Source organism: Bidens hawaiensis, unplaced genomic scaffold (assembly GCF_021521415.1).
Source record: "Bidens hawaiensis isolate Kalapana, Puna unplaced genomic scaffold, B.hawaiensis_p1.1 tig00071875_1, whole genome shotgun sequence".
In the NCBI taxonomy this organism is placed as follows: Eukaryota; Viridiplantae; Streptophyta; class Magnoliopsida; order Asterales; family Asteraceae; genus Bidens; species Bidens hawaiensis.
In genome coordinates, this window is record NW_027502573.1 from 28979 (window position 1) to 43185 (window position 14207).

A 14207-nucleotide genomic window follows, 5' to 3' on the forward strand; every position below is an offset into this window, starting at 1 on the left:
TACTATGCATATGATTAATATACAAACAAATATAGTAAAACTAAAAGTCCATGACAAAAGTAAGATATATAGACACCTAAAAGTCTAAAACCTTAATTTGACATTTCAAAGAGATTCTATTTTTAACTAGACTCATGTTAGTTTGGATCTGCTTCTACTCATCTTCCCCTGTATTGTGAGGCTTTCTAATGTTCCTATTGGTGCCGCAATATATTTTTTCTTCACATACTTAAACCATCTCATATGTATTTTCTCTTCAATGCTAATTTGTGTGCCCTCCTCATAGTTTGCATCATGGAAATTACTGAGAAGGTATTACGTGTGCGCGACTTATCTTTAGAACTTTACACTCTAAGGCTGAATGTCACTCTTTAAGCCTCTCAATCAAACGTGTTTTGTTTGCTCCTAAAATAAATAACTGTATATTTTTTAACTTTTACATAAAGTCAAACAAAATTATCATAAGGACTTCAAATTAATTCATAGTTTAATTCGAAATGTGTTTGGTTGGTTACTGATATACTTAAACTCTAATTGCATCCTTATAAGCCAAACACAACACACAATTTTATTGGAACTAATTCTTTTGCCGTTAAATTTCAATTACTTTAAAACATTTTAATTCCTTTGTAAATGTTATACGAACTAAACGACCCATAATAATCTAGATCCTTACAAACAAGTTGTGGCTTTGAAATCTTTGTGTGAATTCTTGCACTTTAAATAATTTCATGATTAAACAAGATATTAACCCGCACAGATTAGAATCAATGTTTCAAAACCGAACCAAAATGAAAACCGACTACTCTAGCTACTGGTTAATTAGATTTTAATGTATGTTTCCTATATAGTATAATACTTAAGCATGTGACTTCAAATACAATCTTTAATCTTATTATATATAGGTAAAATTTACATGTTTGCATTTTCATGTGTAGATATACAATATCTTGTTAAAAACTTATTATAGTGAAATAGAGAGGCCAGTTAATTAAGTAGCATCAACATCAAAATATATATATATATATATATACCTACAAGTACAACCATCAAGAAGAAAGAACTTGGTTGTGCTTTATTGTCATTTTCTTTTTGTAATATATGTTTTTATAGTGTTTAATTTAATGCGCACATACATATTAATTTAGTGTTCCGAATTAGGTTTAAAAAGTACTTGCTGTAAGCTGTACAAATGCACATGCGCATATAGCTAGTTCGTCTACATAGTTCACCTAAATGCAATAAGTGATCAAAAGCTTAAGTTCGGGTCAATAAATTAATAAATGCATTTTTATGTGTGAGCCGTACTCTTTTAATCAACCTGCATTTGAAAAATAAAATGGAAATAAAAAAAAGACATAATTACAAATTTTGTCCTTTAAAAAAAGCCAAATTACGGTTTGTGTCTTTTTTTTAGTTTCTTTGCAGGCGTTGTACTTTAAACATGTTTTTTCTACACCTTATGTCCTTTACGCTAACTGGGTTCGAAAAACTCAGTTAAGTATGACATGTGCCAGACATGTGAATAATTAATTGTAATTTTAATTTATCTTTAAATTTAAAAAAAGAAAAGAAAATATATATAATATTAACTTAAAACAAAAAAAAAAACATTTTCAATTTCTCTTTCTCTCTCTCTCTCTCATCTCTTCTTCTTTTCTCTCGTCTTCTTCTCTCTCTACACCACCACCACTACTTTCAATGACGAGCCACCATCTCCACTCCCACCATAAACCACAACCACATGTGTATATTTGTGTGTGTATATATATATATACTAGCTTTTAGCCCGCGTGTTACGCGGGTTACTTATAAGTGTTTTTAATTTATTAATTTAGGTCCGTTTGACTGGTGACCTTATACTATGTTTGTTAGTATACATCATGATTTAATTTAATTATAGTTATAAGTGTTTTTAATTTACTGATTTAGGTCCGTTTGACTGGTTGCCTTATACTATTTTTGTTAGTATAATTATAGTTATTCCATAATCATTGTTGTACATCATGAATTTATAAAACTGTACTAAATTCAGAAATTATAATAGTGTAAGTGATAACCACAAATTTTATTTTAAATAAGAGAAAATTTCCTTGAAAACGACATTTGTCGTTTTGTTAGCTTGTTTGCCGTTTTTTTCTAGAATCAGTATCATCAGACCCTTTTTGCTCGTAACTCTTGATAGTGCGACATACAACTGTTCGTGTGAGAAGACATCGTTCTTTAAGTACAAACCCACCCTAGTTAATGACTGTCCTTGACTTTTGTTTATTGTCATAGCGAAGCAAACTGATAAGGGATATTGTCGTTTTGTAAACGTGAATGCGATGCTCTTATCAGAAGGTGTCAGGGCGACTCTTGGAATAGAGATCCTCTCATCAGTATTAGTCCCTGAAAGAACTGTCACCACAATTACATGTGTACCCAAAGATACTACCTGAAGCCTTGTGCCGTTGCATAAGCCCTTTTTTTGATCGATATTTCTCAAAAGCATAACGGGTACGCCGACTTTTAGTATAAGCTTGTGGTTTGGCAGCCCGGATATTTTAAGACCGTTAAGTATCTCAGTGGAGTATAAAGTTGGGTCGACATTTCCATCTATGTAGTCGGACTTGGATACAGAATCTGAGCTTAAGTACTCGACCGGGTCACCATGAAATAATTCGAGCAGACGATCATTAATCTCATGAACAACCTCATTTGTTGGTGCAAGAAACCCCCTCTGTTGAAAGTATGTAGGGTCTTGGCTGTTGTTTAGAATGTTGGGATATACAAACTGTATTAGCTTTAGGATAGGGTCGTCACATTGCTCAATAAGTAAATCATCCGGTATATCTATTTTTGCCGTACCGTCATTAGTTCCTCCGACTTTACCTTCACCTATGTATAGTAGCCATTTTGAGAAATTTTTGGTGTCTTCTATGTCAGCCGATTGTTGACTAACCGTTAACCTTAGGTTTTTTGTTAATCTAAGTACCCGACAATGATGCCAAATATAGGACGAACACAGAGTTGCGTTTACTATTTGCTGTCTGCTTCCTTTCTGTATTACCGGCAGAATCTGTCTGAAATCGCCTCCAAAGACAACAACCTTTCCTCCAAATAGTGATTTTGACTTTAAGACGTCTTTGCAAGACTTGTCAAGAGCCTGAAATGCGTGTTTGTGGGTCATTGGGGCTTCATCCCAAATTATTAGCTTTGTCTTTTCTAGCAATTCGGCCTCATCTGAGCCTCGTTCCATTACGCAAGATGAGTCCTCGTTTAGGTTAATCGAAATATGAAATCTTAAATGCGCTGTCCTACCTCCGGATAACAATAATGATGCAATTCCGCTTGATGCAACGTTTAAAACAATATTACCTTGGGATCGTATGGCTGAAGACAATGTCTTCCACAAATATGTTTCCCCTGTCCCGCCGTGACCGTAAATAAAAAAGACACCACCTTTATTCTGTTGTACGGCTTTCGTTATTATGTCAAAAATAGTTTTCTGCTCTGAGGTTATTGATCTAAACAACTTTTCAAATTCTGCTCTCTCAGTTTGTTGATCGTATGATTGCTCGTCTAGAATAAGGCAGTTATTGACAACAGATAAGGACTCTTCATCAGGGAAAGGCATTGTCTCATACCTTGTTAAACTCGAGTTGTTTTGTTGTAGGATTTTCTGGATTTCGAGTAATGTAAGGTTCTTGATTTGGTCTTCTGTCAGCTGTAAATCTGTAAAAGGTTGTTTGTTGTTTTAGAGTCAACGGTTAAAACTATTTAAAACCTAACATATATTGATCGAAGTATAGTGATATCGAGTTTTTTTTGTACAATGTCATATATGTTTTAATAATGCCATATTACTTGCACAATACATATTATGTATCACTAATGATAAGTAAATGAATAAATTTGGAAGGAGAAGGTGAAGGACAGTGTGTACGGTAGTGTTGATATTATTATTATTATTATTATTATTATTATTATTATACAAGTGGTAACATGTACATGTTAATATTAGTCAAACACTGATATTGTGTCATAGATTCCTAACCTTACGTTTTATTAGATATTTGTTTTCAAAAGAGTTAATTGACTTTAAAACTCAAATTTACTATCGTTCGTGATAACATTGAATTATTTTCCATTGAATAATAATATTTTTATTGTTCATATGTATAATTGTTTCTGATCAGATTATACTTATTAAAAATAATGTGTTGTTTAGTTGTTTATTATTTACATGTGACAGGGTCTTAATATTTTGGATAGCCTAATTAAACATCATATAGTAAAAAGTAACATATACCTGGTGATTTTAATAGCTTTCTTTGCCTGTGGAGGATGTCGTCTGACAGGAGTTTCCAGGTACTGTTCCATACGTGTTCGAGCCTAGAGAGGCTGTCGGTAGACAACATTGTAGCAAACAATGAACGTAGGTGAGCCCCTGTTCCGGCAACGCTTGCCTCTTCAATTCCCTCGATGTATTCAGTGTCATCGTCTAATAATCCAAGGGAATAGCATGCATCTCTGAAAGTAGGGTATATATGACCGTTAACAGTACGTATATCTTCAAATGTTTTTGGTCCTTTCACCCTATTTAAGAGGACTCGTAAAAAGTACGCTTCTCCAAGAGCTGGAGATATTGCGTGGATTCTACCAATGGCAAATCCTTTCTTCCTTCGTTGCCATCCACGCGGTTAGACGTGCCAAACGAATTTCGTTGGGAACTCTGAATAAGTTAGTTTTTGTGCTTCCTTATTAACGCTGTTGCATTTCATCCACAATTCGAACATTGAAGATGCGACGCTGTCTGTTTTTTCCAGCACATGATCAATATCGTCCTCGGTACCGTAAATCACCTGATGTTTACCAAGAAGGTGGAAAGGCAGTCTCATAACCGCAGGCATTCTGTAATGGACATCGAATCCGAAAATATGCCAGGACGCCTCACATGCCGACAGATATCGACAGTCATAGAACTCTTTAATCTCGTCAACATTACGATCCGTGTTCTTTTCACCGTCGAGAAGTACACGGTCGCGCGATCAGGGCCTTTGTTTATGTATTTAAATAAGTACTTGATAGACGACCCCTGATTGCACCACTCGACGTTTATATGAGCCTGGTATCGTTTCAAGAGTTTCTTGTTGTATGGCACGACGCTTCGGTTATCAAGATTGACGTCTGCTTTTTTGACAACTGCGCATGAATCGCGCCTTCTGTATAAAGGGAAGCCATCTGTATCTATTGACGTTTCAGCTTGAAACTTCTTTGGGAAGTTTTTCGAACACTTGTTGTCTATAACGCATGAGCATGGCTTGTTATAGTGTGCGCAAGGTCCATGCATCATCAACTCAACCACAAGGTTGATTAATTCAGGATCTTCGTTCTTATCAGGAATCTCGGCACTGATGTACGGATCGACATGCTCTACGTTTGGGAGTTTGTCTTCTTTTTGCATAAATAGAAAAATATGGGCGTGAGGCAAACCGCGCTTTTGAAACTCCACTGTGTAAACAGCTGTAGAAATATAAATAAGAGTTAAAATATATATTTGAATTTAAATTCTGTTAATGTAGATACTCAATATTGTTGTTGTGTTGATATTATCAAGCTTCAGTTACACGTTAAGATATGATTCTAGCTTTCAACGTTTGTAGTTTTTATATTCCTTGGAACCAAAAGTAACTACCAACCTAAACAAAAGCAGAAGAAGCATGGCTAAAGAAACAGTTTTCACTAATATTATATATATTATATTACTTGTATATACGCACACGAGGGGCAGGGTCAAAATAAAATAAAAGGGCATCAAAAATCTAAGAATTGCATCAAAAAACAATATAAAATTCTATTTCATAGGTAAAAAATAAGTATTTGCACATACCTTTTTTTGGAACTTTTATATATAAATAAAGATAGATGACATTCCAATAAAGTAAAGAATATCTGCTTGAAGTTTTCCAAGGATATCTCCATGCTTCAGATCTTTCATCAAGGAGTCAAGTTTTATTTTAAACAGCCTGCACAATATGTTCGGTCTGTCATCTGCGTTCAGATTTTTGTCTTGAAGGAATCTTTGGACTTCAGGCCATTTAGGATTGCATGTTATTGTGATGAAGAAGTCTGGGTATCCATACCATTTACAGAGGGTCATGGCATCTAAATAATTTTGCATCATGTACCGAGCACCTCCTGTGAACGAAGAGGGCAATATGAAGCGTTGTCCTACGTTTGTGACATCCAAACGTCCCTGTTCCTTTAGAGATCTGAGGTTCTCAAATGTTACGGACCTCAGTTCTTTTTGTTTACTTCTTATAAAACAAAGCCTTTCGCTTTCAATCATCGTGTAACCGTCTTCCAGTATTTGCTGTAATAGCCTTCTTGAGTATAGAGTTTTTGAGAACTCGCCAACCCTGTCTTGAATCATATATGCAAACCATTCATTCATTGTAGTATAAGGCTGCTTGTTACCGTCATTGTCTTCAACGCCTCTATGCTTGATTTTAGTTCGGTAACCATCTTCACCATTAGGATGTAGCAGTGGGTATTGAAGCGGCATGTACGAAGGATGTAGCTCATTCATATATTCTAATTTGCCTCCTACTTTGTTGACAACAATATCATGCGGCTCGAACGACTCCTCGATGTCTCCTACAATTAGTGCTGCAACTTCTGAAGTTGTTGGGAGGTTGTATGTTCTGCCATCTTCAGGTCAGTAGTAGGCTTTTTGTTGTAAACATCTCTTGCTATTCTGTAAGTTTTTACTAAAACATTTTGACGATCAAGCATCTCTTTCAACCATATAATAATCTCAGTATCCAGCTTCTTTTCGGCAGCTGATGTATCAGCATCGGTGTCTCTGAATAAATTACATCTATTAGTATTAATATTGATAATTAAATATAAACGTAGTGGTTTATTTGATTTAAAATTGTAAATAAATGTGCACCTGAAAATGGTTTGTCTGTTTTGAATTTCGTTTTCTGTATCATATATGTAAAGCTGTGAGAATTTTGGCTTCGCCCCATCCTTGGGTAACAGACTTCCAATAGCATGGTAGTTTTGACCGCTCATTCTGAACACATAAGGAGCTTTTCCTTTATTAATTTACGCGTCAACCTTTCCTCCCATAGAAGTAAAAGAGAACATGGAGTTGTAACGGCGAATGTTTTTCAGGAAGAACTTGCTTTTGGCGGTATTTGATTTAAATAGTTCTTCATACTCAGGGTTCGGTCTAACTGGTGGTGGTAACTCAACAGCGCCATTATGACAACACAAACTATAAGTCACTTTTGTTTCTTTCCGTTTGCCTCTTGTAGCCTCGTCATTCCAAAGTTTAGCATGACACATTTCACACACAACAGACTGGTCTCCATGATCCAAGTAATCTGTAGTTATTAAAAATTAAAAATGATAATAGATATGTTCCATGAATTTTTAAATATATGTAAATTAATGTAAAAACATCGCATAAGTGAACCGACCTTTTGAAATTCCATTAAGTCCGTTATTCTCAAGCACACGACAATCTCCTCTTCCCTTACGATGCATGTTTTCTTTCCTACTTATACGTTTCTGTTTAGACGCAGAGCCGTCTGTTTGAATGACTAAAATGTATGTGAAAAACGTGTTAGTAGTGAATCAACAAAAGCCAATAAAGTTTAATGTTTACGATACCTATGTTTGAATGAGTAATCATAGAAGCTCGGTTAGTAGTCATGGCGTTTGAATTTGATGATGTGGTCGTATCGGGTATTGAAACATGATTTCCTCTCCTACTATCCAAAATTAGTTTTCTTCTCATACGATTTACTTTTGCTACATTGGTTGAGTTAACTTTTCCTCTTTTTGCATCCAAAAGCAACTTTCTTTTAAAACGATTCTGTTTAGAGATCATCTTCTTTATTTGAGTTCCTAAGATAATATTAAAATGTATGTTCATATAAATAGGAAAATCTAACATTGTTAATATTCTTATTTTTGATGTTGAAATGAATTACCATTAGTAGAATTACAAGTCTGAGTGTTGAATATTCTTCGGGTACTAATTTCTACAAGACATATAGCAAATAATTTCAAGTCAATTGCAATTCAAAATTGTTCATCAACGAAAAATAAAAATTATTTTTAAGAAGCTCCAAATAAGCAAATAAAAACCAATCCAAAAGTTTGCATTGTTATTAAAAAAATTAAGACAGATTATTTATTTCTCCTTTTTAGGTGTTAAGAGATTGTTCTTGCCAGCATCTTGAACTTTTGATGATCTTTTTGGTTTTGAAGTTGACTGTTGTGGTGCGCTGACGACATCATACACATCTTGGAGCTTCCTCTTTACGGTTTCAGCATTCTTGTTCTTGCTTTGTTTGTTGACAGCCAATGCCTTTGATGTGTTTGTTTCCAAAGTCGTGACATCATCATCTTCAATATTAACAGAATCCTAATAACGAAATTTAAAGTTTCATACAGAAGTTCATAAATTATGGGTATAGTTGTTGTAGCGAAATTAATCTTTACTTCATACCTTATCAGACATGTTTATATCAGGATGTGTAACGAAATATTCATTACTTGAATCGGAGGTTGGTTCCTGAGGTTTTAAACAAAAAAACAATCAAATTCTTAATGTTATTAAATACGGTATGCAATAAATATAAGAAAAATTAAACATGTATAAACCCAAAAACAATAACTTAACTAAAATATCTTACCAGATTCAATTCATGCTTTTTTTGCAGCTCGTCTATTATGTTTTGATCTTTGGTAAGTCTATAAATATTGTAGGAAGACCCTTCTTTATTTATATTGTATTGTTGAATGTTGATCTTAAAAGCAAAAATTTGACCCTCAATATCGTGGATCTCTTTAGGAAGAATTTCATCAGGATTAGCACCACTCTGTGCAGAAATAAAAAATATTTATTAACCATGAATGTGTGATTATCATTTAATTGTAAAGTTAAACATAAAAGGCATTTTTGTAGTATAACCAAACTTACCTCCACCAATCTCTTAAACAGATCCATAGCAGTAATCTTGAAAATGGGTAGCGCTTGTCCTTCCCATAAAGTTAACGCCAGGATTGATCCAGTTGAGTCTTGAACATCAAAAGGAACCTGGTACCTGCACATTAATGGTGATTAACATTGTTATAGACAATAATTATATGTTATCTTATTTTAAGCACAAACAGTAATTATGTCTATTATCAAATGTTATTTTTCACAAACCTAGCAACTGCATTGACAATAGCACCGTTGCATTTCATGCTTCTGCATTTATACTTTCCTTTGCATTGATTCAAATATGTCTCCCCGTCGATCTCCCCTTCATGGCTTTCCTTGTTTTCCATTGTAAGTGTTGTAGCACACACTTTACAGGCAATGTAGTACCAACGGCTGTAGTTAGATGCTGGGATTATGCTTCCACAGACGACAACCTTTTTTGCCTTAAAAAATAAACGGAATTTATAATTTAATTAAGTTCTAATAAAATGACATTAATATATATAAAGATAATAGTTAAACAATACTGTTGTTATAGATTCAACTTCTCCGATATGACTGAACTCCGTGTCATTAACAAATTCATCAAGAAACCGATTCCGTATAGTTGGTGGGCTTAGCAAAGCGCTTGAAGACGTTTGAGAGGCAATCATTTGAACCAAGCTAACAATAACATTAAACTGTTAGCTAAATAGTATATGCATGCAATAAAAATATCGATGTTATTTTAAAAGTTATTTAAAACTGTTTAACCTGTTCTTAAAATCTACAATCTCTGGGATTTCTTGATTAATGATTAACTTCGTAACTCCGTTTGTGTTAGAGATACAAGATATTCCTGAAAAACGATTACAACATTGAGATGAATAGGTAATCAAAACTGTTAAAAATGTTTTTAATATAAATTAACATGTTAATAATAAAATATAATTCTTATTAACTAACCATTAAAAGGTTTGTATACAGCAAAGTGTAAAATAACAACCACCGGAGCCTCTTGTGGATTCTGCTCAATGTAAGATAAAATCTGTGTTGCATACGAATTCCATAAACTGACACCAATTTTATTGCCACTGAAATAAAATATATAAAATTGTTAGTAACAAATGTTCAATGTATAACTCTTTTATTATTAAAATACTTACTTGCTTCCATATAAGTCGATTTCTAACAATTTGACAGTGGTACCGTTTTTCTTTGTGATATCTTTAGCATATCCATTATCTTTAATAATTCCAATAACATCTGTTGACAATATAAAGAAAACCATGGTTATTAAATGTGTTAAGTGATAAGACAAAAGATATCAAACAAAATCAAAAGCTATAAAACTTAGTAGTTAAATGTACTAACCAGTGCATGTATCGGCAGCAATTGCTCCAGCAAGCAACGTGTCAATGTCTGTAAATTTGAATGTGTGAATGTCGGCAACAAAATCATCACATAGTCTTACATCAGTCGTCTTGGACAGATTTACTCTATGCGAGTTTTCCACATACTTGAACTTATCAGCATAAGCTCCAAAACTTGCTTTTGAAATTTTATACCAGCAAGTTTCTTTTATCCTATTATCAAAGTAGCTTATAAACTTCTTTGGAATAGAAGCATGTACTTTATTTCCCTTAAGGAACAAAAATAAGAAAAAACACATATTATCATTTTTTTTATATGAAGGGAACAAAGAGTGACAACAAAACAAACAGCACCTAACAACCGATATTTTTTTAAATTAAATTTTAAGCAAAACATATCAAGAAAAGGTTATTATTTTGAATTTTTAATTGGTTTGTTGGGTATTGTTATGTAACGTACGGGTTAGTCTTAGGAATATTTATATGTCGTCAGAGCTGTAGAATATACTTATCTTATTGCACAAAAAAATATTTTTTAATTTAGGTGTTTGTGTTTCAACTATGGTGGTTGTAAATAGTACTATAATCTTATAATGATGTGTAGCTAGCCAGAATTGTTGAATATGTACCCTCCTGTTATTTAAGTTTATAAAACTACTTTACGTTACAACTTTTTTAACCCTAACATGTTGAACACCCCAAATAAAGCACCCAACCAAAAACAACTTAAGATTAAAACCTAAAATTAATTGTTAGTACCTAAACCCATGAACTTTGGTTGTTTAAAAGAAGACTTTAACATTACATGACATGAATAAAACATACTTTGTAAAGAGAGCTTATATTGTTTTACAAATATAAAGAAACATTAATGATATTTAATCTTGATGTATCTTACACATTAGAGTGCTTAATGTAGTGGGGGCTATAAATGTGGATGATAAGGGGTGATGAGGGCGAACACCCCCCCCCCTCCCCGAGCCGGCGATAAGTTGGGGGCTAGGAGATGTATTTGTCGCCTGTTTGTGTATGAGGTTGATGACGTGGCAATCAAGGATTGGGCGTGTGGCAATTTTTGGGCTACATATCTCTCCCCACTCTTACCACGTGTCAAAAATCTTTTAATTTTGTAGCTCCTCCACTACACATACCCTTCGGTTTACTCCACACACTAGTACAAAAGCGGCTATTAGAAGCGTAGGGTGTTACTCCACACACAATCTAGTACAAAAGTGACTAAGCGGTTAACTTTTCTGCTAGAATGATAAAAACCGTTTCTAACTTTCGCGTTAAAACGAATAAAAATCGCTTCTGATAACCGAAACACAATGATTAGGAATGGTTTATGTTAGAAGTTTCAAATCAAAGCATTACTTGTGTGATTTTAAAATAGAAAAGGCATAATTTGTTATTTCTTTAGAAACTACAAGTACTTTGGTGTGCATAAGTGTATCTACTTTTTTCTTTTACATGTAGAAATAGTTAACACATAAAAATCATTACTATAAAACTCTTTAGAAAGTGTAATTTTGCATAAATCCAATAAATTTTCTTATGATCATATGATTTAAAGTACAAAAGTAGCCTTCACACAGACATTCTTGTACTTGAGAATTGAATATTAATTCATCCCATATATGAATGTTATTTCCCATTAAATAAAAAAATATCTTGAATATTAAACGACAAATTTCCTTTTTGTTACTAGCCGTACTTGCGCATCACTGACTTTTACTGTTGATATTTTTGTCACAATATATGTTAACAAATTTTGTAAGGAGCATCACTAGAAGAAGACCATTTTTATATGCAAATATACTAAATTATTTTTGTTTTAAGGAGCATCACTTGGAGAAGGGTCTGGAGCAACAATGTCGGATGACGAGGATGAGATGGCAATGGATTTCTCACTTGATCAATCCGGTGGTATGGATGGTGGACACGACATGATGGGTTTTGGCCCGCTTCTTCCTACAGAATCTGAACGTTCTCTTATGGAAAGAGTCCGTCAAGAACTCAAAATTGAACTTAAACAGGTTTTTGTTTTTCGGTTATTCCTGTTCTTTATATCAAAATACTAAAGGTTGCAATATGCATAGGTGAGGGTGACTAGGAAACATATTAAAATTCAGCAGGGCCGTCCTTGAGGCATGGCAGGGTAGTCGACGGCCACAAACCCGACACCCCGCTAGGCCCGAAATTTTTTTTTACAAAAAATATTATATGTATTTTTATAAAAAAGATATGTATAATCAATGTTTCAATGCAATTACGTAACCACTAGCTTGGTGTAGTGGTAAAGGGGTATGACATCTAACCAAAAAGTTGTGGATTCTAGTCTTATTCGAGATAATTATAAGCTTATTTTTATACAAAAAAATTTTACACAACTCAAATCATAATCAAGTAAGCCCATTTAAAAGTATATTGTTTAAACCTAACAAAATGTGTCTTTTAGTTAAGGCCCATAAAGAATTTCCGCCTTTTGCCCAAAAAAATTTTTGCCTTTTCAGAGCCGACCCTGAAATTCAGTTCAAAATGGATTAGTTTAGGAAACAATACTTTATAAACCAGGTTTCCATGGTACAAAAGTAATCTTATTTCATAATAATCTAGTTTCATTGAACAAAATATTTTCTTAGGATTTATTCATTAAAATACACTTTGTATAGTAGATTTTATTTTTCATTTATGTTGGATATAAAACATAACTTTAACCAACCTCATTTGAAACACTTGCTGTATAGGGATTCCGGTCGAAAATTGAGGATGTAAGAGAGGAAATACTGCGAAAGAGACGGGCAGGAAAATCACCTGGTGACACTACTTCTGTGCTCAAAGATTGGTGGCAAAATCATGCTAAATGGCCTTACCCAACTGTAATAATTCTATTTTACATGTAAAATATGGTTTAAGTATGTACAAAACTCATAATAATTTTGCTTTTAACATTTTGTAGGAAGATGATAAAGCGAAATTGGTGGAAGAGACAGGGTTGCAACTAAAGCAAATTAACAACTGGTTCATCAATCAAAGGAAGAGAAACTGGCATAGCAACTCGAATTCAATGACTGCTCTCAAGTCCAAACGCAAGCGATAAATCCAAAAGCAATATAATATATTCCATACGAAATATAAGGTGCGAATATATATTATATAGTGCATTTGATATGGAATGTTTCTTGACTAAAAAGAACTGGGGGGACTAAACAAGTTGTAGCTGATGCATATATATCATTAGTTTTCTAACACATTTTCGTTTATTATGTCATCAATCATATTCATAATAAAGTTTTAAGTTTTGTTGGTTTTGGTTTTGATGCAAGCATTGGTGCTCAAACTTTAGTAGTTAACGTACAATGAATATATTATATATATGCAAATGCAAGCTATTACAATGTGTTAATGCGTGATATGTAAGTAAGAACTCTAAAAATAAAATGAGGGGTGTGCAAAACACCATTCTAGAGTGATTTAAACAAGCACAAATAGTTAGTACACATGTATTAAATTTTGAAGAAAACCAGCCTCTTGTTCGAGTCTTGTTGGAACCCTAGATGAATTCTCGAGTCCTAGAATACTTGGAGAATGGTGGATCACATTGATGAGTAATAGTATGAGTGAATCAGACGTGATTATGGGAGAATTCGATAAGAGGTTTTAGCAAGAACAATGATCAGAACAAGTATTGAAGATAAGCTTTTGATTATTATTATTAAATGTTTAGGCTACATTCATCTGGATCTCAATACATACATCACAGTTTATTATATAGGGTCTAGAAAGACCCTTTTTATCCTTTGGGTCAAAATCTTTATCATTCGGTTTCCTCCTTTCCCTTCCGGAGCTGCAGCGAGGTCTCC

At 33.6% G+C, this 14207-nt stretch overlaps 3 protein-coding genes across 3 annotated transcripts; 1 reads left to right on the top strand and 2 right to left on the bottom strand.

The window, feature by feature from the left end:
- Positions 1–1312: 1312 nt before the first annotated feature.
- Positions 1313–4975, bottom strand: LOC143605894 (uncharacterized). Its single transcript, XM_077081846.1, has 3 exons — positions 4295–4975; positions 2291–3717; positions 1313–1321 (listed from the first exon to the last, which is right to left on the bottom strand). The coding sequence occupies exons 1-3, from the start codon at positions 4401–4403 to the stop codon at positions 1313–1315; spliced, it is 1545 nt and encodes a 514-aa protein (XP_076937961.1). The 5' UTR covers positions 4404–4975.
- A 4220-nt stretch (positions 4976–9195) lies between these two features.
- LOC143605895 (uncharacterized) lies at positions 9196–10643 on the bottom strand. The gene is made up of 6 exons (XM_077081847.1): positions 10346–10643; positions 10138–10237; positions 9938–10065; positions 9746–9830; positions 9520–9655; positions 9196–9435 (listed from the first exon to the last, which is right to left on the bottom strand). Exons 1-6 carry the CDS (start codon positions 10641–10643, stop codon positions 9196–9198), a joined length of 987 nt encoding a protein of 328 aa, XP_076937962.1.
- A 1308-nt stretch (positions 10644–11951) lies between these two features.
- LOC143605892 (homeobox protein knotted-1-like 1) lies at positions 11952–13629 on the top strand. Its single transcript, XM_077081844.1, has 3 exons — positions 11952–12380; positions 13092–13223; positions 13304–13629. The coding sequence occupies exons 1-3, from the start codon at positions 12216–12218 to the stop codon at positions 13442–13444; spliced, it is 438 nt and encodes a 145-aa protein (XP_076937959.1). The 5' UTR covers positions 11952–12215; the 3' UTR covers positions 13445–13629.
- The last annotated feature ends 578 nt before the right edge of the window (positions 13630–14207 follow it).